At 43.0% G+C, this 24,259-nt stretch overlaps 1 protein-coding gene and 1 long non-coding RNA gene across 2 annotated transcripts; one reads left to right on the plus strand and one right to left on the minus strand.

Moving 5' to 3' along the window:
• The first annotated feature begins 41 nt into the window (after window positions 1-41).
• LOC126516886 (uncharacterized) lies at window positions 42-13,130 on the plus strand. Its single transcript, XR_008609447.2, has 3 exons — window positions 42-120; window positions 1,399-1,534; window positions 13,041-13,130. It is a non-coding gene; the product is annotated as an uncharacterized lncRNA (long non-coding RNA).
• LOC126516878 (uncharacterized) lies at window positions 12,467-24,259 on the minus strand. The gene is made up of 3 exons (XM_050166966.3): window positions 23,862-24,259; window positions 20,866-21,078; window positions 12,467-13,544 (listed from the first exon to the last, which is right to left on the minus strand). Exons 1-3 carry the CDS (start codon window positions 23,875-23,877, stop codon window positions 12,682-12,684), a joined length of 1,092 nt encoding a protein of 363 aa, XP_050022923.1. The 5' UTR covers window positions 23,878-24,259; the 3' UTR covers window positions 12,467-12,681.

Raw genomic sequence — 24,259 nt, forward strand, 5'->3', positions numbered from 1 at the left:
ACTAAACTTTTGAAGTCGTTTATTATGTGTGCCGTAGCGGGTTTTCTTCGATATCAGCGTCGTCTGGTACAGAAGCATGCCGCTGTGGACATGCTGTAAATCTATATTTGTGTTAAACGAGTGAGTGTCAATTTCAAGTGCGAATTTTGTTTTCTGGAGCTGTCGCATATATATGCAAGTACTGTGCGAAACTCGGCGCTGAAGGGGGTGACATGAGACGTCTGTAGTTCACAATAGTAATGTTCCCGTGTTGTCGGAAACCATTGGTTCAAGGTATATAATCAATGGTATAATGCTCGATGGTGTTTCAGGAATATTGAGCATATAGGGAATGAGTAATCGCAAGTGCTTCAATACTAATTGTCTTCGTTGTGTAACTGTTTGACCCCGCTTGGCTGCTTCGTTCGACCCTCCATGTCACATTAACCATCCTGTACATCCGATTGATTCATCAAGCTTAATGTCTCATGACAACTGCTACGGAAAGGAGGTCTGGGGCTTGTGATTAATGATGGCCACCCGGAGTTTTTTAACCTTGACGAAAATCTAAGTGCACGTTTGTTTTTGCATCCTCCCACTATCGGAACCTAGTGGTTGACATTGTTTGCAAGTTTGAATAAATGCATTGCTAATAGGCCCATGTTATTCAAAATCAAATGCTTAATACTTCCCCTGCCTGAAGGCCTGAAGCCGATGTACGTGTGTATCTGGGACCTCCTGTTTACTGTATTGTTCTTAATATACAAAATGTTAGGCGGGGCGCGTGCTTTTGCCACCCCATCGGAACGTAATATATATTTATATATATAATGAAGAGATCAATTGCGCGGCTAGGTGTTCGACACGTGGACGTTCTGCATCAAAACAGCGTACAACAGATAATAGAAACCAGTAAATGGTAAGAAAAATTAGTGGTTGGAGTTATAGCCAAAACAAAAAGTTGTACCCTCTGTGCCGAAAATGCTCGTGAGAGATTTGATAGACGACATGTTTTGCTGTCTAGTTTCCCTGTACTAAAGGCTTTAAACCCTAATTGACACTCTTGTGATGGCATATATTGTTCACAGTTGTGCGTGCACATTTCTGTGTTATGTCTACGACTGTTCATGTCCACAACTGTTGTAACAACATAATGCGTAGGCATTACACATCTATCAGAGGGAGTGAGAGAGAGAGACTAAACTTTATAGAAAAGAGCACATGAGCGTGGGTAGCTCTTCCGTTGTGGAGTGGGTGGTCCTCTCAGTCCAGGAGTTCAGTGGCCTTAGCTGCCCTTCTCGCTCGGTTTACCAGGTTGAGCAGAATTTTGTTAATGTCATCACTCATAGGACATAAAGTGGGATACAGTGGTATTTGCGACAAATGAGGGGCAGAAGTTGACAATGCTTCTTTTTACAGGGCATTTGTCAGGAACACGAGGTGTGGAAGTAGGACAATGTGCATTTTCGTCCTGGAAAAAAGATAAAGTAGGAATACTTCCATGGTCAGCTAACAACTGTGGTGGAAGAAGGATCCTAAGAAAGTAAAAGCAGCAGTTAGTATGTCTCTCACTCAGGGTTGACCAGGAGGAGAATGGGAAAGGTTGAAGAGATTAGTGGGGCAGGAGAAAAATACTGTTTAGTGAACATGTCTTCTGCGCTTGTGGTGGAGCTGTGGCATATGTTTACACATGCACACACAGACCATAGTGTTCAAAGCAGAGTCCACTCAATAGTTTGTCCATGCACCATCCTAAGGCTTTCTTGAAGCGGAAGGTTGAGAACAGCAAAGGATTTGCCAGGGTGTCACCTACAGCAGGTTCTCTCTGCATAGTGTGTATGGCACTGAAATATTGTCTGTGCCCATGTGTCATCTCCAGAACACCCAGTGCAAAAGAGCTGGACAGGGGTCGAGTGGGGTAATGGGAAAATCAGAGTTTGGTAACGATTCTCTCTTTCTTTTTTTATGCGTTAGCATTTATTTGCATGCTCTCACCCACTTTACTGTATCTGACTAGTTTTGTGGTCTTGAAGCTGTACTGACATCAAATAAGAAACAAGAAATCCTCACCATTCGTTCAGCTCGCACCATGAACCCATGGCTGTGATGTAGGCATTCTACCACTACTCCACAGCCACATTACATTGCCCGCAAAAAAAGAAAAGTTTTGTTTGTAAACCATACTCTCTTAATTCACATAATGACTTTAACTGGTCATATTAAAGATCACTACACAAACATTAAGTCCCTTCTTTCATGATGCAAATTAAACCTCAGGCTATATCCACCATCAAGAACTGGACATGTAATTGATCACATATTTCTGAAAGGTAATCAAAAATTTGAAATTGGAAAGGTGGGTAACATACTCGAGCATACACCTCCTGATACTCGCCGTCATGGGCAGTGAGTCGTCTGCAAATAAAGCCCCAGAATTGCTTATGAGCATCGTAGATCTGGTCAAAATAAACATGAAGAAAAGTCAAGGTGGTGGGAGGTTATTTGTTATTCCCTCCTAGTGATATTGCTTTCTGCAATCCTTATTAATGATCTTGGAATTTGCCACAATTCACGGGGAAGTGTGCCTGCACTTCAAGCTCCACTTCAACATTTATACCATATGCACTTCATTCTCTTACTTCATTACAACCTCTTTTCGACATCCAGCATTCTATTTGCTTGTGCCTATACAGGTAGAAATAACATATCTGCGAAGTTCATGACTCTATTGGTAGTTCCAATTCACATACTGTTCAATATGCCTGTGGCATAGCTGTGTTTGCTAGGAAAAATCTGTCTCACAGTCTCACCAGGTCTGAATTATACATGGCACATCTTGAAATTCAGGTCGCTTGGCAACCATTGTTAATAGACTACCAGTAGAACATTCTTTGCAAAGTGTGCCTGTGCTTATTTGGCGGAAAATGGTTATTAGTGGGGAAACTGAAGGCCTGACTTACCTTTCATAAATTTCGCACATGAACTGCAGTGCCAATTAAATCATGGCGACGTTGCATTTTCACGTATTTGGGCTGTTTTCATGCTGGAAGAGTTGCCAGGTGTCACCAAGGCAGAGTCTGTTTGCTTTCAAGCAAAACTTCATCATCTTCTTTAATAACGATCACGCACACCCAAGGTGATGTAAAAATCAGAAAGCCAGCTGGTGACCTGCTGTTGTCTTTGTATTGACAAAGTACACTGGGTGCAGCTCAGAGAGTTCTAGGAAAGGGGATGCAGTACAAAACACTCAAGTACTTTTGTGCCCTATGTCACTGACAGTGGCATAGCCAGGGCGTGGTACACCAGGCACATGTCCCAACTCCCACCCCCCAAACATTCTGTTAGTATGGGACCAGCCCTGTGCCTTCCCTACCCCAAAACAAACAAAAAAAAACATTTTGGCTTCATCACTGGTCACTTGTGCCCCATTGACCGGTGGCAACTTGCATGTTGGCCATGCGGTTAGATGTTGTAGCATCCATCTAGAAGATTCCTTGCTTTCTGTAACAAATAATGTATATTTCCACCTATGGACAGTGCCATCAGTGTTGTAAGCATGGTAGGGAATGCGAAAAATAAGAAGTTACAGAGGCTTTTTGTGCTCATGTTGTTTTGCCTGAAGAAATAAAGGAATGTCATGTCTAAATTATAGGTCCGTGACAAAGCAAGCAATTTGAAGTCGGTGGTTATCGCGACAGTTATTACTCATGCTATTCAAGCCCTAAGTATGTGCTACTGTGTTCTTGCTTTTTTTGTTTCATGTGCGACTCCTGTATAAAACCAGCAGCTGAGCCATAAGTGCCCGAGATAAGAGCACTGTGTCCTGTCCTTTGTCCTTCCATTTCCTGGCGCTTTCATTCCACAACGAATCCCACCATTTGCATAACCAGGAAAGGTAGGGTCAACCCCCCCTTTTCCCACAGAACAGAAAGTTTCATGAAGCGGGCACTAATTTTCCTTATCAGCAATAAGAAAGAGCGACATGGATGAAAGAGAAAGGTTGGATGCCAATGCAAGTAGAGGGCTAGTGGTGGTAAGAAAGGGGGAGGGTGTCATGGGTGCGATCCTCTCTCCCAGGAACACGTACAAAACGTCTTTGCCGTCACGCCATTAACAAATAGGATAAAGGTGCGGCTTACTACATGTTTGCATCAGCTCGCGAACGGCAGTGGGAAAATTGACTACATTTGTGGTTGTTGGAAGAAAGACAGAAAGAATTTTGCTGGCTGCACTGGCAATGGCCGACACCTGAACCCTGACCAGAAAAGGGGGGGGGGGGGGTAGTTCTAATGAAGAGGGAACAGAATTGTTTAACGGGTTTGCGTCATCATGTTTACATCAGCTCACGAACGATAATGGAAAAAGCGACTACATTTGTGGTTGTTTGAAGTAAGAAGGAAAGAATTTTGCTGGCTGCACTGGCAATGGCCAACAATGCGCATAGAAGGTGCCAAGAACAAATGTGGTAAAAAATTAGAGAAATAGGAAGAGCGTCTCGTCACTTCCCCATCCCTTGACACCAGATGGCCGTGGCCAGTCGCCTCGCTGAGGTTCACCTACCCCATCATAACGCGTGCTGCTTGCTGCTGAGAGCCCATCCAAACAAAGCATTGATCTCTGCAGTCTTCAGAACAGCCAGGTATCAGGAGGCAGAACACTTTCAACTCTCTAGAACCTGCAATCCCTTATTTTACTGCTAACTACGGATGCTGAAATTTTGACAAAGGCTTCTTACACAAAAAGCAGCCGTGCTTTGAACTGTCTGCTATTTCAATTCCCGAGTGTGACCAAATAATAATGTGCAACTAACAATATGTGTTGTGTGACAAGGACCACAATGCCATGATCTCAAGTTCCCTCCAAACATCTCTTCAAGCATTTCACTGAAAGTAAATGAAACTTGCATCATATGGTATTGAAGTTCTGGCGCAAAGCTTTATTCCTGTATTTTAAATGTAGAAGAATATGGCATGGGCACAACTCGGGAAGAGCAATTGAGTAATAGGTGACTTGCAAAATAGTGCACGCCCTTTTCTGTACGTAGCTGTGGCTTAACCACTTGCTAGAAGATCTGGTTGGAAAACAATGCTTATCTCCATTGTTAGCTGGGCTGTAATGGGTCTCTTCTTGCTCTTTGCCTTTCTTATCAGCACATTTTTTCCCCCTTTTCTGCATCAAGCAATAATTGAAGGAAACGCCAGTCCTTTTTTTTTCATTCACAAAAAACGGATAGATGGAGGATTTTTATAAACCGTTTGCAAAAATCCGAGTTTGTTGTCTTGCCTAGCAGTTTGGCATTTGCTTACCAAGAACTTTCCTCCACAGGCTCTATTCCACCCTCAAGTCGTTTGAAGCACCACTGAAGGTACTAGGTGTACAGAGGCAATATCTTTCCACGGCAGAATATAGTTTACTGCATAGCTTTTTGATTAATGGCAGAAGTTTTGTTTTTGCTTGGCACAAGATACGTTACAGTACACTGAAAATTCAGCAGCTGCTGAGCACGCAATGCGGTGGGAATGAACACATCTCGAGGGGCATTCAGCCTTCTTATTGGCTAAAGAGTCCTTCAGCTTCAATGGTGCTGCAAACAACTTGCGAGATGGAGTATAGAAGATCAAGTAGTGGGTTTTTTTAAGTGGTAAAGGCGAAGCTGTTCAATGGTAACAATACATTGTTCTGCTAGTCTGTGGACGGGAATATTGTGGTTGGAAAATGCATCTCTTGCACATGCACAGAATATATCTGCAAATGGTGGCCACGATTGGTTACATTGTTCATTATAAATTCGTAAATGCTGCTGCTTCTATAAATGTTTGGAAAAACAAACAGCACTTAAAGTGGGACTAAACAAGACAGAAGAGAGTGCACTGTCTTGTTTTTGTTTGGTCTCATTTTTACCATTGTTTGTTTTTACAAATCGTGCACCAACTAGCTCATTAGCATACATTATATAAATGCATCAAGTTGTAAAAAAAATGTTAGTCTTTTTTCTTTTTTTAATAGCATCATTTTTAAAAATAGCATAAGGAGGATAGCATAATTCGATGCAAAGTGCCTGAATGCTGGAGCAGTGAAAAACCTCTGTCAGGTGTTAAGCGATGCTGTTTCTGCAACATAAAAACATGCAGCCTTGTTGATAATGCATGCTTTTCCGTAGAGTGTTGGAAGTTTTTATGTTTGCGTGGTGTACTGGTAAAAACAGCTCAAACATGCATTGTTGCTTTCTAGTAAACTCACAACCGCTTCATGGGGTTTAAGGTCCCAAAGTAACTTTAGCTGCCAGGTACTACCTTTGTCTACCAAGGGCCAGCCGCTATATGTATGTATGTATGTATGTATGTATGCATGCATGTATGTATAGAGAGAGAAGAGAAAAGGCAGGGAGGTTAACTAGACGCACGTCCGGCTTCCTACCCTGCACTGGGGAAAGGGTATAGGGACGGAGTGAGAGAGAGTATATGTGGCCGAAGAAGAGTGGTAGTGGCCGGCTCTTGGTGGACGAAGTTAGTACATGGCTGCTGAAGTTACTTTGAGACCTTAAACCCCATGAATCTGTTCTCATTTTACTAGAAAACAACAATGGACGTTTTAGCTGTTTTTCAGTTACTTCAAACGGACATACAAGTGCACACATGACTGTTTTCAAGTGAACCGTTTTCCCTTGAGCAAGTCAGTTTCATCTAGGCATTTTAATAACTTTAAGCGCACGAGGTTTTAAGTCATGTCTTGCCAGCACTGCCATTCTTGCCAGTAATATAGCGAGACAAAAGTAAAGGACACGTTGGTGCATCTATGGGGAATGCCTGTTTGTACAGCCTGTTTCATGCTTGTCGTGTTGTTAAGGACAGTCCACTTCCTTATTTCTTTTTTGCAACAAGTAAGTTTGAGTCCAGCTTGTGCACAACAAAGCACTTGTTAATCATAATTTTATAGTTCTTGCTCAAATATAATGAGCAGACAGGCTTCTAGCTTTTAATGCTTTAGCATTCTTAGGGTACTTCATCCACTTTGCTGGGGCCCTCTATCTATGTATGCATCTATGTATGTTTGTATCTAAGCGTTTTCACACCTACCTGAGTCAATGGGTAGTTCATTGTCGAATGGGCAGCACATCGAGCTCCTGTGCTGAGGTAACAAGGTTCAAAAATAATCATTGGACCAACTTGGGTCACTGAGTATGTGGCAATGTATCATACGTGCCGCTCTTCAGCGAACCTCTCTGGTGCCATCTTGGGTCACTGGGTAAGTGCCAGTAGGTGTGTGCCACTCTTCAATGACCATCTTTGTTGCCGACTTGGGTAATTAGGTATTTACCACTGGGAATGTTCCACTCTACAATGACGAAAAATATGCCCTAAATTTATGCGATTCTGAGCGGAATCGAACCCACGTCACAAGGGTTCCTCAAGGACAGCAACCCGACACATCAGCAGGCTGCGCAGCAAATGCACTGGGTGTGTGCCGCTTTTCAGTGAACCTCTTGCCAACTTGGGTCACTGAGTGTGCGGCAAGCGAGGGAACAATTCTTGGCGTCGCTTCTCATCTCGGAGGCCACGCGCAGACTTCTTGGTGGCGGCGCTAAATGGCATTGAGTGTTCTTAGGGAAGCACGAAAGAGGAGTCCCACTGCAGTACCCGCCTTTTACAAAACTCATTTTGATGGTGGCAATGCATTGTGTCACTATATCCATTCAGTGCTAACTCATTACCACCGGCAGTCATCGTGAGATAGGTTCTGCCGCAATTTTTCACTGATGCTTTGCTCTAAAGAATGTCTGACCTCATCTGAATGAAATGCCTCGTATCTTATGTAGGTATCTCTTTACTATTCTTACAGTAAGATGGCAGATCATATGAAGACACAGAAGATCAAAAGTATATGTCTCAAGTGTCAAACATTTGTGTGTTCAGCCAGTCACCTAAGTCTGTTGCAATAAATACTTTATTGTTTTATATAGTCAGGCAGCATCACTTACATCGTACAAGCAGCATGGTGTATTCAATGCATCGTGTCCGTTGAAGAAAAGTTTAGGAAGAGGCAGTAGCGATAAGCTAAAGTGTCAAGACTGTATGCTGATTCACACATACGGAAAAAAAAAGAAATTGTCTCCACCAAAACTATTTCATACTTGATGCCATTATGTAGGGAACACATCCTCACATGGCTACAGTGTGGATGAAATGCAAAAAGGCTGGCGTAGTTAGATTTAGGTGCACGTTAACACCAGGTAGTAATCAAAATTAACCCAGAGCCCTCCACTATGGTGCCCCTCATAGCCCCAGTGATGCTTTGGGACCATGCTTCCACAAAATACAGTTGAAACTCAATTTAACGAAGTGATGACCATGCTCAAATTATTTTGTTAAATCGGGAAGTTCGAAAAAATCGAGTAAGAGATTTTTCAGTCCTTTGAAATCCAAAACTGTAACGTAGCAACACCCAAAAGATACCAAGGAATTATATTTGCCACTAACCCACGCCTGCGCATGTAAGAAGTCCGCGAGGGGGGCCAAATACAGCCGCCCCTAGCATCATCTGGTACTTAAGCAGCCTCGTCAAAATGAAGCTAGGGCCGTGACTACAGTGCCAAGACATTTTAACACGAAGGCGTTAGAGTGCACGCTCGAAGAAAAACCCATCTGCATCAAAATTAGAAAGAAAACACAGCTTTCTTTACTCATTTATTTTAGGAAGAGCCTCACTAAGTATGCTTAATGCAAGCTAGTTTCGATACTTTGGGTTGATGACAACATTGAACCTTATAGGTACTTGCCGGGGCATTGAAATTGCTTCGTTAGACCAAGAACTTCGTAAAATCGGGTTTAGATCAATGAGTATTGGTGCGTGCAAGGAGAAACTTGCAAGTCATCACTCAGGACATTGTAAGAGGTGAATTTTTTAATGTCACAAAGGCTTACAGCAATGCATTGCAAGTCAGTAGAACAACACACAATGGCAGAAAGTTTTCGACCGCTATTTCCGCTTGCAAAAAATTAAATCATTCAATCCAATGACTGCAAATTTATTTACTAAACTTCCACTAATCTGTGATCAGCAATAAAATTCAGCTGTTCCACATTTGTCACCATTCCACAAAAATATATGTAAAAAATATTTGTTTATTTCTGACTATGTCATAAAGACTAAAATATCTATCTGCCAAAATCAAACAAGTATGAGTATATTCCTTAATGCCCACTGTACTGCCAACAAATTGTGCGCAATAAAGTGAACAATCATACGAGAGCTTTGCCAACTAGTACATAATAAAAACAATGGCCAAAAAAGCCATAAATGGCATTAAAGAGCTAAGCTAACTTTAAGAATTTACAAAAAGAAATGTGCACGAAAGCATTTGCAGTGCACAGGTAACTTCAAAAACAGAAAAATAAACAATAATAACATGCCAAACAGTATTTACAGCACATGGATGAGCACAAATCAAATGGGGAAGCAAAAAGCATTGCACACGAAATGAGGCAAAAGCCAGTAAAGGTTACACAAAATTCATTAAGCTTAAAATCATGTCACTGTTTCATACCACTTGTGCATTACCATTATTATGTGAAAAATTTCGGAAGCATGACGGTGAGTGCTTGCCTTACTGCTGTTCAGGGAGCAGGAGCAAAGAAATTACAAGCACCTTCACTATCCAGAGCATAGATGTAAACTGCAGGCACTGTGATTTCAGTATCGTATACACAGCTGCTTACGCATTCTCATTAACAGAGCACGAGTTTTACTGGGCAAAACATTAACAATTTTCTGCAAGCTCCAGACAGTCTGCACACGAGTTAGTGGCATGCACTGTTTAAGTTTTTTTGTGCCTTGAGAGTCACTGCTGCTGTTTTGCCCTGCAAGACCCAGTCAGGAGACAACTTTCTCCTTTAGTCTTGGCTCGTAGGCAATGCAATGTATTGCCTGCATAAGTGACTAAATTTCAAAGAAGTACTGACAGATATTTTTCAATTTTTAGATGTATGTACAAACACTGCTCATGAGTCACAAGAACCTGCTGTGTCAACATGTGATACAGCTGATAATGCCTCCAATGCTGCGGTTCATTCTTTACAACATCGGGGCGCTGAAAATTTTTTCAGCAAGCAAGATGCTGCTGTGCTCAAACTAAACTGCTGTTCGCTACGATCACAAGAAATCTTCAGTATGACTTATTGTTACATCAGACTATAGACGCTTCTTACATGTATGAAAGTACCACACTTCGCAAATATTAAGGTTGGGGAAGACCTGTACAATATTTTAATCTGATACTAAAGTCTCGAGATGCCAGACTTGGCGTCATCGACAATATCGTGAAGTCAAGATTTCTCACGTAGCAATAAGGCTAGTTATGATGGTGATGCTCATTAAAAAACATAATATTGAACTAGAGTACTGTGGATTTTTCTGGCTGCGCTCGCTCGTGGCAGCTGCAGCAATCGCAGGAATGGAGACAGCCACTGTATTGTCGCATCATGGTGTATTGACCTCCTCAGTACTAAAACGGGATTCGGTTTCGATAAGCAACATTTATTGTAGTAAATTAGGGTGCTCCCACGCTTGCCAATATTTTTCGTAAGCTTTAAAGTGTTTGCACCTTCATCTAACAAAAAAAAAGTAAAAGAAAACATTCAAAAAATGTAATCTCAGTACCCCTCTAACAGCAGGTGATAAAATTGGAAACCAAGTTGTCCTAAAGCAAAATGATTGTCACTCAAGCTATCGTCTGCAATGCAGTCAGACACTGTGAGCTACAAAGGATAAGATTTTCCATTGTGCAAGAGGTGGAGTACAATTGATGCAAGCGAAAGCCGAGCAAGAGCCTGTGGAAGGAAGGCATCGCAAATGATCCCCAATCTCGTAGGTGTGCTCGTTGTACCAACGAGATCATTATATTCACTGGGGACTGCGGGACTGCCTGTGGCATGCAGAAGTGCCAAGTAGTGCCACCCAAGTATGCAGAAGCTGGTAGGGAGACCAGCGGCAAAGATGCATCGAAGGGGTGACATCCAGCATCCCATTGAATGGCCTTTTAAATGCAGCTAGATGCATTGTGGCTCTGTGGCAATTATTTCAGCAGTGTAGACTGGATGATAGCTAGTATATTGTGTTTTTGAAGGCATTTGTATTACAATTGGAGGGCTGGTCCGAGTTTATATTCCGACAAAAAAAATCATGGTTGTTGCTGATCTTTCATCGTGCCCATAAATTTGAAAAGAGCGAGAAGAATAAGGGCAACCAAGGGGTTCCTTTTCATTTGAAGCCAAGTAACAACCATATGAGGTTCTCATTACATGTTGGCTTATGTATAGTCGTTACTTGACTATATATTGCAAGTACTATAGCTCCTTATCATTGCATTTACGAGGCTTAACAAGTTTCAAGATTGCCAATGCACAGGCACATGGCATGTAAAACATGTTCATAATAATTTGTGCAAATTATTTCATCACTGTGCATATGGGGAAGCCTATATAATAAAAAAGAGTACACACTCTCTCTGATACCACCATTTCCCTTCACTGCTTGAACAGCTTGAGGCTGGCTTGCAGTCACATCATATGTGTTTCTGTGACATCCCACTAGTCCCTGCTCTGGATGCAGCCACTGAATTTACAGCAACGTAATAAATCTCAATGTTACATGTACCTTTTTTTATAGTATAGTAGCAGGCATTAATGTTATGGAAAAATAAACTCAACAACCAGAAAAGGTTGTGCGTTTTCCAGCACTGATGCAAGTTCTAATATCTGCAACTAGCAGATGCTTATGACGTACTGTACTGTTCTTGAAGGAAATAATACAACCGGCAACCACTCGCAGTATTTACTTTTGCCTTTGATGAAGATGATGACTCTACATGTTGAGTTGATGCATTTGCGTGCTTTCTGAGCAGCATAACTCCCGTAGTTATTTATTGCATGTAAGACTTGTTTGTGGGAAACAAGATGACTTAACTTTGTTTACAGGAACTTGCCATGTCATGACAAGAAGTGAAGGAGGCTTGTGGCACATGACAAGAGATAGAAAAGAGAAAAAAAGACAGGAAAGAACACTCGTTTTTGTAAGCGCTCATATGGGCTCGCACCCCTCAGATGAACTGACTGCTTTGCTCAATCATTCTAAAATGCTGAAGCTCAACACTTCAGATATTCCACAATTCTTCTGGCTAAATATTACGTAACAAATTTTCATGCTCCACGTAGCTACAGGCACCTTTAAAAAACATCTTCCTTCAATGCACACATAAAACAATGCTATAGATTATGATGATGTCTTTCTGTGCAGCCTCAATGACTGGTTTCAACTCTGGCACTAGGTTCTGTCTAAATAAATAAATAGTAATATTACTATATATACTGCCCTAGGTGTTCGTACAGCAATGTGCATTTAAGTGCCAAAATTTGATTTAGCACCAGGTTAAAAAAAAGCTGTTCACACAACTCAAGATCGACACCATGAAATTTAGTTGCTTCCCCCCCCCCCCCCCCCCCCCCCCCCCCGAGTAAATTCACGCCTGTAGAATTTTCGCAACAAATGCCTTTTCAGAATGTATCAGACTTATTCTTCATAACCCACCAAGCTCCTGCAGAGCAAAAATTGATTGCTTCAACCCCGTATACCTATCGAAACACAGCACATTTGGTTGGAGCACACACATGTAACAGTACAGCCAAGAGGATGGAACCCACCACCTTCCTACTCCCACATAGGAGCCACATTCTGGAGCATGTGGTGCTTTGCATCCACATACTCCAGGAATTGGCTGCCCAATCGGGCACAAATCTCGGCGAGTGCTCGGCTGTCAGCCTCTGCTTCGTGCGCTGAGGGCATCTTTGTTCCCACAACACGCTCATAAACACTTCCAAGGCTGAACCTCACTTTTCTCTTACTCTTTGCCGAATGGAAACTGCCATTAGTGCTTGGCACTGTCGGTGCAGCGCCATACGAGGCCAGGCCATTGCTTTCTTTGTGTAGCTTTGAGGAAGCAGCTTTGTTTCCATTCACAAATGCCCTGTTTATTGCCGACGTTGATTGGGCATTACTGCCATTTGCAGGAGCAGCATCTGGAAAATCAAGTCTCCGCACCACTGATTGGTGAAAGCACTGTCCAGTCTCTTCACGTCTTTTTTTTGCCAGAGGTGGGACGCCATGAGATGCTGAACCTTTATTCTGTGGTGTCCACTCCGTTGGCCTCTTCGCAGGCTGGGACAGTAGCTCCTCGTCACTGTCATTCACAGACATAACATCTGCAGCTTCGAAGGCTTCCCAAAAATCCTTACCAAGCTTACCCAGTGCCGTCACCTCAGTCACCTCCTGAAGGTCGGCAGCATCACCCAAAATCTCGCGGAATGCTGGCAGGGAGTCACAGCAGAAGAAAGCCGTCAGGTCAATGCCGGGAGAGGCGTGCTTCAGCTCGGCTCGCAGCAGCGGAAAGTCAAACTTGTCGCCATTGTGCGCCACAAGACAGATGGGCGGTTGCAGGGTGTACAAGAACTTCTCCAAAACCTGGGCTGCTTCCCCAAAGGATGGACACCACTGCAGCTCCCAGTTGTCCAGACCTGAAAAGGCAAGCAAGGCAGTCAGCGACAAATGTGAACTGAATTTCCGTGTCTTGTCACAGATCGTGGAACAGCCACAATCTGAGACACCCTTTATTTTTCCTAGGCCCACTTGTATTCTATTAGGTGTTGCAGCTTGTGTCATGAAATATTTCAACCCTTTAGTAACAGCTCCAGCATGAGCTAACACTGGTGAATCTCCCGCACACCTCCATCATTTAAAGCCACCAGGTGAACATATATATGTGGCTTGTGCTCCAGTTCCTTATCTTTAGTGTCTGTAGGGAAATGATAAAACTATATAGAAAAACAACTAGCATTAAATGTGCAGCATTCGCTATGTGCAGACAGTTCACATACACACGAGTACTGTATGTGATAAACTAATAGTATGGTACATGCTCAGGAGACATGCACCCAGTGGGGCAAGCATGTTTATGACATAATAATAATACAATGTTATGCATTTGTCCTACACATGCAAAGCTCACTATATTAGAGGCACATGCAATGGTGAATTTTGCTTCATAGGTTCTAAAATAAAATCTGCACTATAAGAAAGCTCATAATTTTAATATGAACTGGTAGCAAGCATTAATTGCATGCTTGTTGCCATACAATATACTCTAGTCAGTCTTCTTCCCAATTCTTTAAGACCACACTGCGAAACAAAAAACTAAAAAGACAAAGACGATGCAGAAAGACCACTTGTGCTAGTCTGGGTCATGTCTTTGTTTCATCTTTGCCCCCTTCTGTGTGCTGTGATTTTTTTTATTCCTCTCTGCTGCTTTAAAGCTTCTTACTAAGCAGCCTTCACAGCTGTGTCATTCTGCAGAACCACAGAAATAAATTTTGTGATATACTGCACACACAGAAAGATAGTGTGTGAACAAAGGTGGCATATGGCATCTGAAACCCATACAAAAGAGTCCTCTCAAATAATTTCAACTCAACCACTGCCATTTCCAGTGTTAAAATCGCTTTCAAATGACCAGTAGGCACATGCTGTGTCAATGATACAGAGCCTAGCAGGGCATAATTCAGAAGTTGCACTACAAAATGTTACCTGAATGGCTGGCACTTTTGACTGTCCGTGCTAGGAATTCTTGTTCTCCACAATGGGATGGGTGACACTTCGGCTAAATAACCATGCTTTGGCATGATTTAGCCGAAGCATGGTTTGGCATTTTTTTGGCATGATGCAATAAAATGGAATTTGTTTGGTCAAGCCATGTGCAGCATTTTGTAACTTCTGTACATGTATGGTATGACAGCACATGGTTGCAACATGGGGGGAGAGGTGACAAGCCTAAGCTGAATGGCATCGTCAGCAATTATCTGAGGAGGGATGAGAAAGTTTGCGTTCTAGCATATGGTGTGGTGGTTGACCAAAGATGGAAACAGCAGAGTGGTGAAGGCAAGAGGGCCAAGGATCGAAATTTAGTGCAAAGCAAGAGGAATGCCAAGCACTCTCCAAGTACTTCATGGCACCTTAGACTATGCCCAGAGCAAAGCCCTTCCCTTCTCCCACCAAAGAATTTGAGCAGTATGTTCTGCAGGATCGATTCCGATATGTGTGCGACTACTTGTGGTTGTACAAGTTAACAATGTCCCAGCGTTAGCCAATACACAGTAGTTAATCATGGTTGTAACGGGAGAACAAGAATAACAGTGTTTATCGCAATGCAGCGATCGAGTGACAGTGCAGACTTGTCAGCCAGGGTTAATGCTGTAATTTCTCCATGCAATAAAAGAAGCCCATTTTTTTCCACAATTTCCATTTGTGTTTTAGGCTTTACAACAGCACTGCTTATAAGATGAGTCCTCTTCTAGTCTGAGGATCATTCTACCAACTTACCTTTATTTGCTTGCTTGCTTTTTCATTGATTCATTTAGTTATCACATTATCTTACAGGCACTGAAGCACCGAAGTAAATCAAAATAATCAGCTCATAACAAAACCTAAAACAGCTTTAATGTGACAGAAATCAAGTTTGATAATATAACAAAAGATGCTTTACCCTGTTGCACAAGAAAGCTAAGTCTTTTCAGCCACAGGCTCTATAACCTCACAGGAGAAATGGTGCAGCTCGATATTTTGTGACACAAATTCACTTGGGGCAATTAGCATACCAGAAGTGAACAGGAACATGAATCTGCAGAATTTAAGAGGTGTGTTATGATCATGTATGAGAATATCAGTACCGCACATGTTGTATCTTACAATTCTCATATCGCATAACAGCGCACTTCAAGCATAGAGCTGTATTCCACTCATTTTTCACATGCTTGGCACTGGGAAAACAGAAAGGAGGCACAATCACAGAATACAAGAATGGTATGCAGGCACAACAACGACTGGGAAAATACTGTAGTCACAACACATAAGTGGAATTAATCAGGTTCACCACAGGCATGGACTAAGATGGAATTGAATGTGTGGTGTTTAGTGGGGTATGGCCAAAGAGCACCACGCCAGTGTTAATGAGTTCGCAGTGGAGATGAGTTCTGTGAGGTTGATGTGACATGGCTGTAAAGGGGCCTAAAAATGGTTGCTGCAAATTGCGTAAAATCTACTTGTAGTAAGATTATGGCAATGACTAATGACTTGTGCTATGAGCATTAAAATGCATTGCAAAAGAATGATGCAATATACAGAATACGTAAGATGCTAACATTGGCTAGAGCATTACTACCTCACCGGAGCCCTTGAAACACAGGGGCCTGGAGGCATGGGCTATACAAAACAACTATCACAGCGGCATCCTCTGGAAAGGGGATGCGCTACGAAACTATTGGTCTTATAACATGTAGGACAACATCATTCAAGAAAGCGAGGACTGCTTTGGTCTTAAAAAGCAGTTCTTTAGCAAGGAACATAGCCCTGATGAAAAGGGACACGATAGCGTTATGCAAGAGGAAACTGTTTCTTCCTCTCTCTTCCGGCTTCCCGACACTCCAGAAAGACGTGGAGGACGGTCAGCCTGTCACCACATCTACCACAAGTTGGAGGCTCGTTACCAGTCAACAGAAAGTTATGAGCGCCAAATGTGTGTCCTATTCTGAGTCGAGTGCATAGGACATCTGTTCTTCATGTTTTCATAGTTGGGGACCAGAAACCTAACTTCAGCTTAATCACATGGAGCTTATTGCTCGTTTCAGCATCCCACAAGCGTTGCCAGTGGCTTCGCAGTTTGTTTCATAGGAAAGGCTTCATGTCTGTGGCAGGAGCAGGAGCAGAACAAATACCCTGCGATGCTATTGATGCGGCAATTTTATCAGCAAGCACATTACCCTCGATTCCTCAGTGGCCAAGAACCCAGCATATTACTACATGTCTATGAGATAAATAAATGTTGCACAAGAGTGAGTAAAGTTCAATAAAAACAGGATTTGTATGCTTTTGTAAAGGCATTAAAGCTTTTACAAGACCAACGAGTCTGTGAATATTATTGCTATCTCAAGGACTAAGATGGAATGTGCAGGCTGAGGTGATACACACTTGCAATGTGGAACTTCTCTACTATTTCGAAAGTGAATGTCGCAGTTCCATATTGCCTGGTCACCTTTTTGCGTAGGAATCGCCCCGACCCAAGTATACCAAGGTTTTCATTTTTAGCGCGACAGCATTAAGGGCCCCGCATCGCAGAAAATCCGGTGTCGGCATCGGCGGAGTTGTCCATGAGCGAAAATTTCTATATATTTCGACATATGTATACTATATAGCATGCCTTGATGTATGACATACGGTATATGTGGCTTATATTGCCACACCATTCTATCACTAAAGTTGCTCATACCTTGTCTTGAATTCTTGACAAAGTTATCTCTCAGAATTTTGAGAATGACAGCCCACAAACGTCATGAAACAAAACACTGACAGCGCATGCTTTTTATGTCAAATCTTGTCACACTTAAATATTAAAAGTGTGAAACAATAATAGAAACCTGAAAATTATGCAGTTTTTTTAGCGCGGCTGTGCATTACCTCCAGGATCGGCTCATGCAAGAAGCCACATTTCTACCAGAAAGCTCGCCTTCGTGCATAGCGTTTACTGCCACCGTTTGCTGGTAAACATTACGGTTACATAAGCTGCAGTTGCCAGGAAGCGCGAGAAGCAGTCATGAATCTTTTAATGCTATCACGTTCCACTCTTAAAGGCGAAGCTTAAGCGTCCTCCAAACGTTTTTCATTTTCCACTACTAATATGATGTTGCATTTCTTCTTCATTTATACAAGTGTATGTACTACATTTAATTTATGCCTCTTATTTAGCTTTGTTACAATTGCTTGCTGTGCTTTTGTTAATGTTATAGAATTCATTAATGTTCCTAACTATGTCTTTAGATGTCGGAAATCCTATACCATATTCTTTTTTATTAAGGACTGTGTAGCAGAAAACATGCCCATTCGTCGGCAATTTATATATGCAGAGTAACCAGCCACAATAGCCCAGTGGCCATGGCATAGCACTGGTCAGCTCAAGGTTGTGGGTTCGATCCAGGCCACCGCAGCTGCATTTTGATGGGACCGAAGTGCAAAAATGCTCATGTACTTCGATTTAGGTGCACATTAAAGAAGCCCAAGTGGTCAAAATTAGTTAACTACAGCATGCCTCATAATCAGATCACACTTTTGGCACACTAAAGACTCAGATTTTAATTAATTCACTTTGATATCTTAAAGACCCCTTGATAGCGGTATTACATAAGGGGTGGGAATACATCACTACATTGAGCACACAAACAACAAGAGAAAGAAAGCAAAATGTATACGAGCTAAGTGTTAAATACATAAGCACAAATATGTAGACCCAAATTATGCAAACTAAAGGTGCACAAGCAGATAACTATGTTAACATAAGCCACAGTTTCTTTCTGAAGAGTGCGCAGCTGCACTCTGGCACTCTACGCACCTACTTCTCACAAACAATGTAGGAATTGTAACCATGCCCTTCCATACAAGTATACCATATTGTCAGTGACAATCTAAGAGGGTAGTGGCAAATGCACTGCTACCTAACTTGAAGGTAACTTGTGCAGACGTACCAGCCAATTATGAATGCTCATTGCCACTTATCTGCCGAATTTTCTGTGAAGTTTACAAATTCAGCTTCTTCTAAGATTTCACGACTGTTTCTTCAAAGCATTATGAAAAGTTAATTGCGTATGCAAAAACGTTTTGCCTGTCTTCTGATTGTGAAGGAACATACAAGGGGTGCGTCGAGCAAGTTCCTGAAGCAGGCCAAATTGTAAACAGCAAAGTCACTTCAAAAATTTCGGTGACCTAAGAACAGTTTGTTGGTTGCCAGCTTGTGCTGTTCAAAGCTTGCTGCTGCTTGTGTGCTGTGTCTAAAGGTAAATCATTCTTTATGAAGTGCGTATACTATATGACACAAAAGGTGTGTACTCGGGGCCAACTATCTTTCTTAAGCTGCACTGCCCCCCCCCCCCATCTCCTGCTTTCCCGTGTTGTGTCCAAAAGATGTTTTACTAGTTTTACGGCTCACAGGTTGGCAGATGTGTTTCCATGATGTAAAAGAGGTGGCAAACTCTCAGAAACTAGGTAGCCTTAGAGTGCAGAGCAGGTGCAGTATGGTTTTGTTGGTGAAGCTTGTACTGAATTCTCAGGTTGTCACCGATCACATAGTACGGGTTTGCTTCACCAAATGAAGCTACATCTATAAACATGCCACCTGATTCCCATCCTGTAATGAAAGTGTATTATGTATGCAGTCAACCTGTCTGCGGTTCTTTGTCAGTGGCCGTGGCTACGCATGGCATGACTGAGCACATATGGGGCCCGCACGCCCCATCATGTGCAATGTGCAAATGCTGGGTGAGTCGAGATGGCTGGTGGTTTGATGCGCACCGTCTTCCCACATAATCTCCAAGTTTCAGAGACACGTTGCAGCTAGAGGGAGCATGACGTGTTCACTCCCCGTTGCCAGTGCTCTTCATTGCTCCAGCGTTGTGACAGTGAGTGTTTGTGGTCATTAAGTGATAGTATCTGCATGTTTGCCTATGTGCACATGATACCGTGATTGTTAATATAATTAGTAAGGAAACGTTTACTCCAATTTATTCAACTGATAAAACTACAGATCTTACTTTATATATTTGTATAAAACATTGCAATCGCTGTAAATGTGCCTTTCCAGGTGAAATATGACTCTCTTATTTTCACACTCAGAAACAGCTTCGGTGTTGCTTTGTGTGCTGGTGCTGATGTCTGCTGATTGCTAAAAAAAATACAACAATAATTCAGCTCCGCCGAGAAAAAAACTCATTCGTGGTAAAAGGTGTAACAAAGAATGTATCATAATGCACGCCGAGTCACATGCTGAAAGAGTCACATTTAGACGATAGAAGGGTGGAGATCTTCAACCTAATTTGCAACTTGGTGAACATCCAACCTGAGATATGACTTCATTCTGCTAAAATTACAGTGCAATAAAAAAAAGGTGGCACCGGCCTTTTTTGGTCCTAGTTCTGCCAACTATGATTTGCGCTATGTCAGTGAAACTAGTGCATGCTTAGAACAGATGCCATTATCTTCTACTTTTTTGTAAAGAACAGCACAAATGGGCTGTCTTTTGAGTCAGTCCTCTCTCTCTCTCTTTGATCAATATTTTGGGGGTTTGCCACAAAGAATATGTGGTAGCAGTAGCAGTAAACTTTACTTTGTCCGAGATGGGGTTTAGGGAGGAGGGGAGTGGGAGGTTGTCCTCTTCTTCCTCAGGTGGTGGCCAGGCTTTGCACTTTGGGGCTGCATGTGTTGATTTGATGCTGCTTTAATTTTTCTACTACATGTGCCTCGTTAGAGACTGCACTGCTCAGCTCAGACAAGGCATATGTAATCAAAAAATTAAAGCAGCATCAAATCAACACATGCAGCCCTTTGTGGTGCAAGTACTGCAGCAATGAGTTTGCGCATTTTTTTGTTCGTTATCCAACGAGTACAGTCCTGTAGAACATGAGGCTCGAGTTTAGCCTTCTTAAGCATTTTGCGCCCGATATCCTCCACTTTCAGTCCTTTTTGACAAGCTTCTTAGTCCATGTGCGAGCACTTCTTCCCATAGCCTGACTGTGCACAAGAATCTGGCACACATTCAAGTAATCTGCAACAGAGGCATCGTGCACTTTGTGAGACATCTTTGCAACCATCAGAACAGTGTTTCACCATTGTGATGGGTGAGTGAGTTGGTTCACTCCAAAGCCTTGGTTGGAGTGAACTGACTTGGCAAAAAAAACGGAAGTGGCACGAGTGGGTCCCCAAGCTAAAGTAGAACTCTGTAGGGAAGAGGTTAAAGGACCTCACCGCTGATTTGAGCAGCCTCCACCGTAACGGCACTCTGTGGCTGCACGCAAAGAGTGAGTTTATGCAGGCAGCGCAGTGGAACCTGCAGAAGCTTCCGTGGCACAGCAACCAGCGACAGCTCAGTCACGTTCACCTTGCGCCGTGGCATATACTCTGGTAGGCCGGTTGTCTCAAAGTCCAAAAATACCAGGGTCTCAATTTGCCGCGGCTGCCCTGCACCACGAAAGTAACAAAAGTCAGTGCTGAAGACTTGCAGACAACCAGGCTGCTTGAAATAAGAACACTTCGATTGTTAAAGGGATATTGAAGCAAAACTTTAAATCAGTTGAGACGGATAAAGCATTCTTTGACAATTCTGTTGTCGTTAATCTCGAAATAATGGGTTGATTATTAGAAGAGAACACGAAGGTGAAAGCTTCAGTTTTTGAATTTCACGTCGAATCTTCAACGCCAGTACGTCACTGTGAAATCACAAATTTCAAAGCATCTTTTTCGTATTTAGGCTGCATTGGCCCAGCAAAAGTTCCCGAAATTCACCATGTTCAACCTATGGCTCCTTTAGAACACAATGTAGTCTATCTTTACCACTAAACAATTAAATAAGTCCTAGAAAATGCTGTCACAATCCGTGGTGTAACAGCGAGTACATCAAGGAGGTGTTGCCACCTGTCTTTTGTTGCTGCACTTTTTCTGGCTTGCTAAGCGTCTTATCGCGGTAAGAGTGGTGTTTTTGATATTGTAGAAGGGTAATTTACTGATACAGAAGAAATCATTTTTGTCTTGAGCGAATTTTGGTTATATGCTGGAAGTTGTTACGTGCCCTCTAAGGAGTGTTCTACCACAAGAGTTTTCCAAATTAGTTCATTAATAGCAGAGATAGAAATATTTGAAGTGCTGCAAATCCGCGATTTCAGGAGGCAAGCGTCACCGCCAACATGCACTCTTTCCACTTGCCCTGTTTAGCCTCCGAACCCATGATTTCAGGAGGTGAGCATCATCGCCAACATACACTGTTTTCACTTGCCCCGTTTAGCTTCCGCAAGCAAAATTCCTTCCCTGCGTTCTCCCATACCGGAGCTGAAGGATCGCGCTATGAATACGTCACGGGCCCTGCCTTTCGACAGTGAAGCTGTATGTGACTAGGATCCTGGGATGTCTTCGCCTCCATCAACAGACAATTCAACCAATCACAGCAGAAGGCGTGCGCCACTGGGTTCCTTGCAGCACCACCAGATGGCACTCTCCGCGGCAGCGGCGGCACCGGCTGTGCGTGGGAAAGAAAAAGAATCGGAAACCTCACTTTCGCGCATAGCGTTCGCCACAAGCATTTCTTGCTAACTATTACGGACGCATAAGCTCCAGTTGCCGGGAAGTGGCAATTGTAGCATACGAAGCAGGGAGTGATGTGACTACACCTTCATATGCAAGAAAAGAACTCGCCTAGCAACTGATTTCATTTGTGTTGTGATAGCGCTTTGGAAAGGCTACGCATAGGACTACCGAAGAGCAGCATGAACACAATGAGTGGCGATGGGAACAACAACATCATAATGCACATCAGCGTCGTGCTCAGGCTAGCCAGGACGCAGTGATTCCTGGCCAAAGGATGCCAAGCACAGTTAGGATGCCTGAAGAGCAGCATGAATATAATGATCAGCGAAAGGAACAGCAATGTCAATATGCACAACGGCGTCGTGCTCAGGCTCAGCAGGACGCAGTTCAAGGCTACGTCACATTGGTCTACAGGATCAGGTGATACGACAGCTTTGCTGGCCAACCACCTCAACAGCATGAATTGGAGCCCAGTTTTTTTCCCTCTCTCGCATTTTTGCTGAGTGGCGAAATTCCGGTGACAGTCTCGTGCACAAACTGTTGCGTTTGTCTCGTTTCACACCGCTGCCAACTTTGCGAGCTCTGCACAAGAACACCTGATTAGCAGTATAAGCCAGTGCCACAATCACAAGCACTGAGGCAGACACAAGAGGATGAAAGAGCATGATCGCAGCGCTGCACGACGTGGGAACACGCCGAGGCTTTGATTTCCCTATTCCCATCACCTTACAATGTTATAAGAAAATTATTTCACCAAAAATCTGAGAAGTGGAGAACATACATGCACAATATATCGCAATGCACAATTAGTCATTAGCTCAATAATTTATAACTATATTAGGTTGCGTATGTGTTGCAATCAATATATATATATATATATATATATATATATATATATATATATATATATATATATATATATATATATATATATATATATACACAGTACTGAAGCACAAGTTTCAAGATTTCAATCACCAAAATGCGCACCACAGTATAAAGGTACTTTCGTGTGGGACAAAACTGCATGGAACGCCAATGCTTATCGCATTTCCAGGATGCCTGCCGGGTCACGCCCCGATAGCTGCTAGGGTGCTAGCTGCTAGTCGTTATAAACGACTAGGGTTTATTACAATTTTAGCACATGCCTTAAGGTGACTATATATTTAAAAAGTTAAATGAGTAAGATTTCTTTTTACATGTACACTCTAAGCAAGTTTGTATATATAAGGAGCAAATGTCGATCGCCTTTGTGTGTGATTTATATTTAGATCGGGATTTCAGGTGTGCGATTAAAATTGGTGACATTCATTACAAGACACTGCGCATTCGTCTGGCGCAATGACTCGGGTTTCTGTCTAGCCTTGGCTGTATCTTGTCCTCCGAAGCCCTGTACTGTTGGGCGGCGTCACCGATTCCAGAAGCTTGTAACTGCGTAGCCTTGAGTGTTGAAACGAAATGAGCAGCCAACAGTTTTATTTGCACGCGTACTTATAAAAATTATCATCATCTGCTTTGAATCTTGCGTCGTCGGCACACATCGCGATGCACTGAAATGTCGAAGAATGGCCAGGCGTACAGCACGTTTGCTGTTATCAGGCAAGCTTCGTAAGGCCACGCAGGGCCCTCAAACAGCCCTCAATGAAACTGGTGATCAGACATACCCGGCGGCCTGTCCATGACGCTGTAGTCGGCGACGTCCGTTTCGAAGCCGATTGTGTCCAGCCCGGGGGTTCGTCCACGTGCTTAAAGCAGCGTTGAGGTCTGTCTGCGACGACCTATCACCCGTTGCCACTTCCGCACGCTTTACGTACGGCCGCGCGCGCGGAACCCCAGCTCTCGGAGTCCCATCGCGTGCGCTTCGCGACCGAGCACGATACAGGTGGACACACCGCTTCGCTGTCACCGCGTTAAAGGGCTCGCATAGAATTATTCCCGTGCATCGAAGCCACGTTACCGACGCTGCAATAACCAACGCATTGGGGCGGCCATGTTGTTTACGCCTAATCGCGTTGACGTCGGCGACGCGCGCTGACTTGCCGACTTGCTGCTTCCGCTCCGT

The sequence above is a fragment of the Dermacentor andersoni genome, chromosome 1 (genome assembly GCF_023375885.2).
Source record: "Dermacentor andersoni chromosome 1, qqDerAnde1_hic_scaffold, whole genome shotgun sequence".
Taxonomy (NCBI): domain Eukaryota; kingdom Metazoa; phylum Arthropoda; class Arachnida; order Ixodida; family Ixodidae; genus Dermacentor; species Dermacentor andersoni.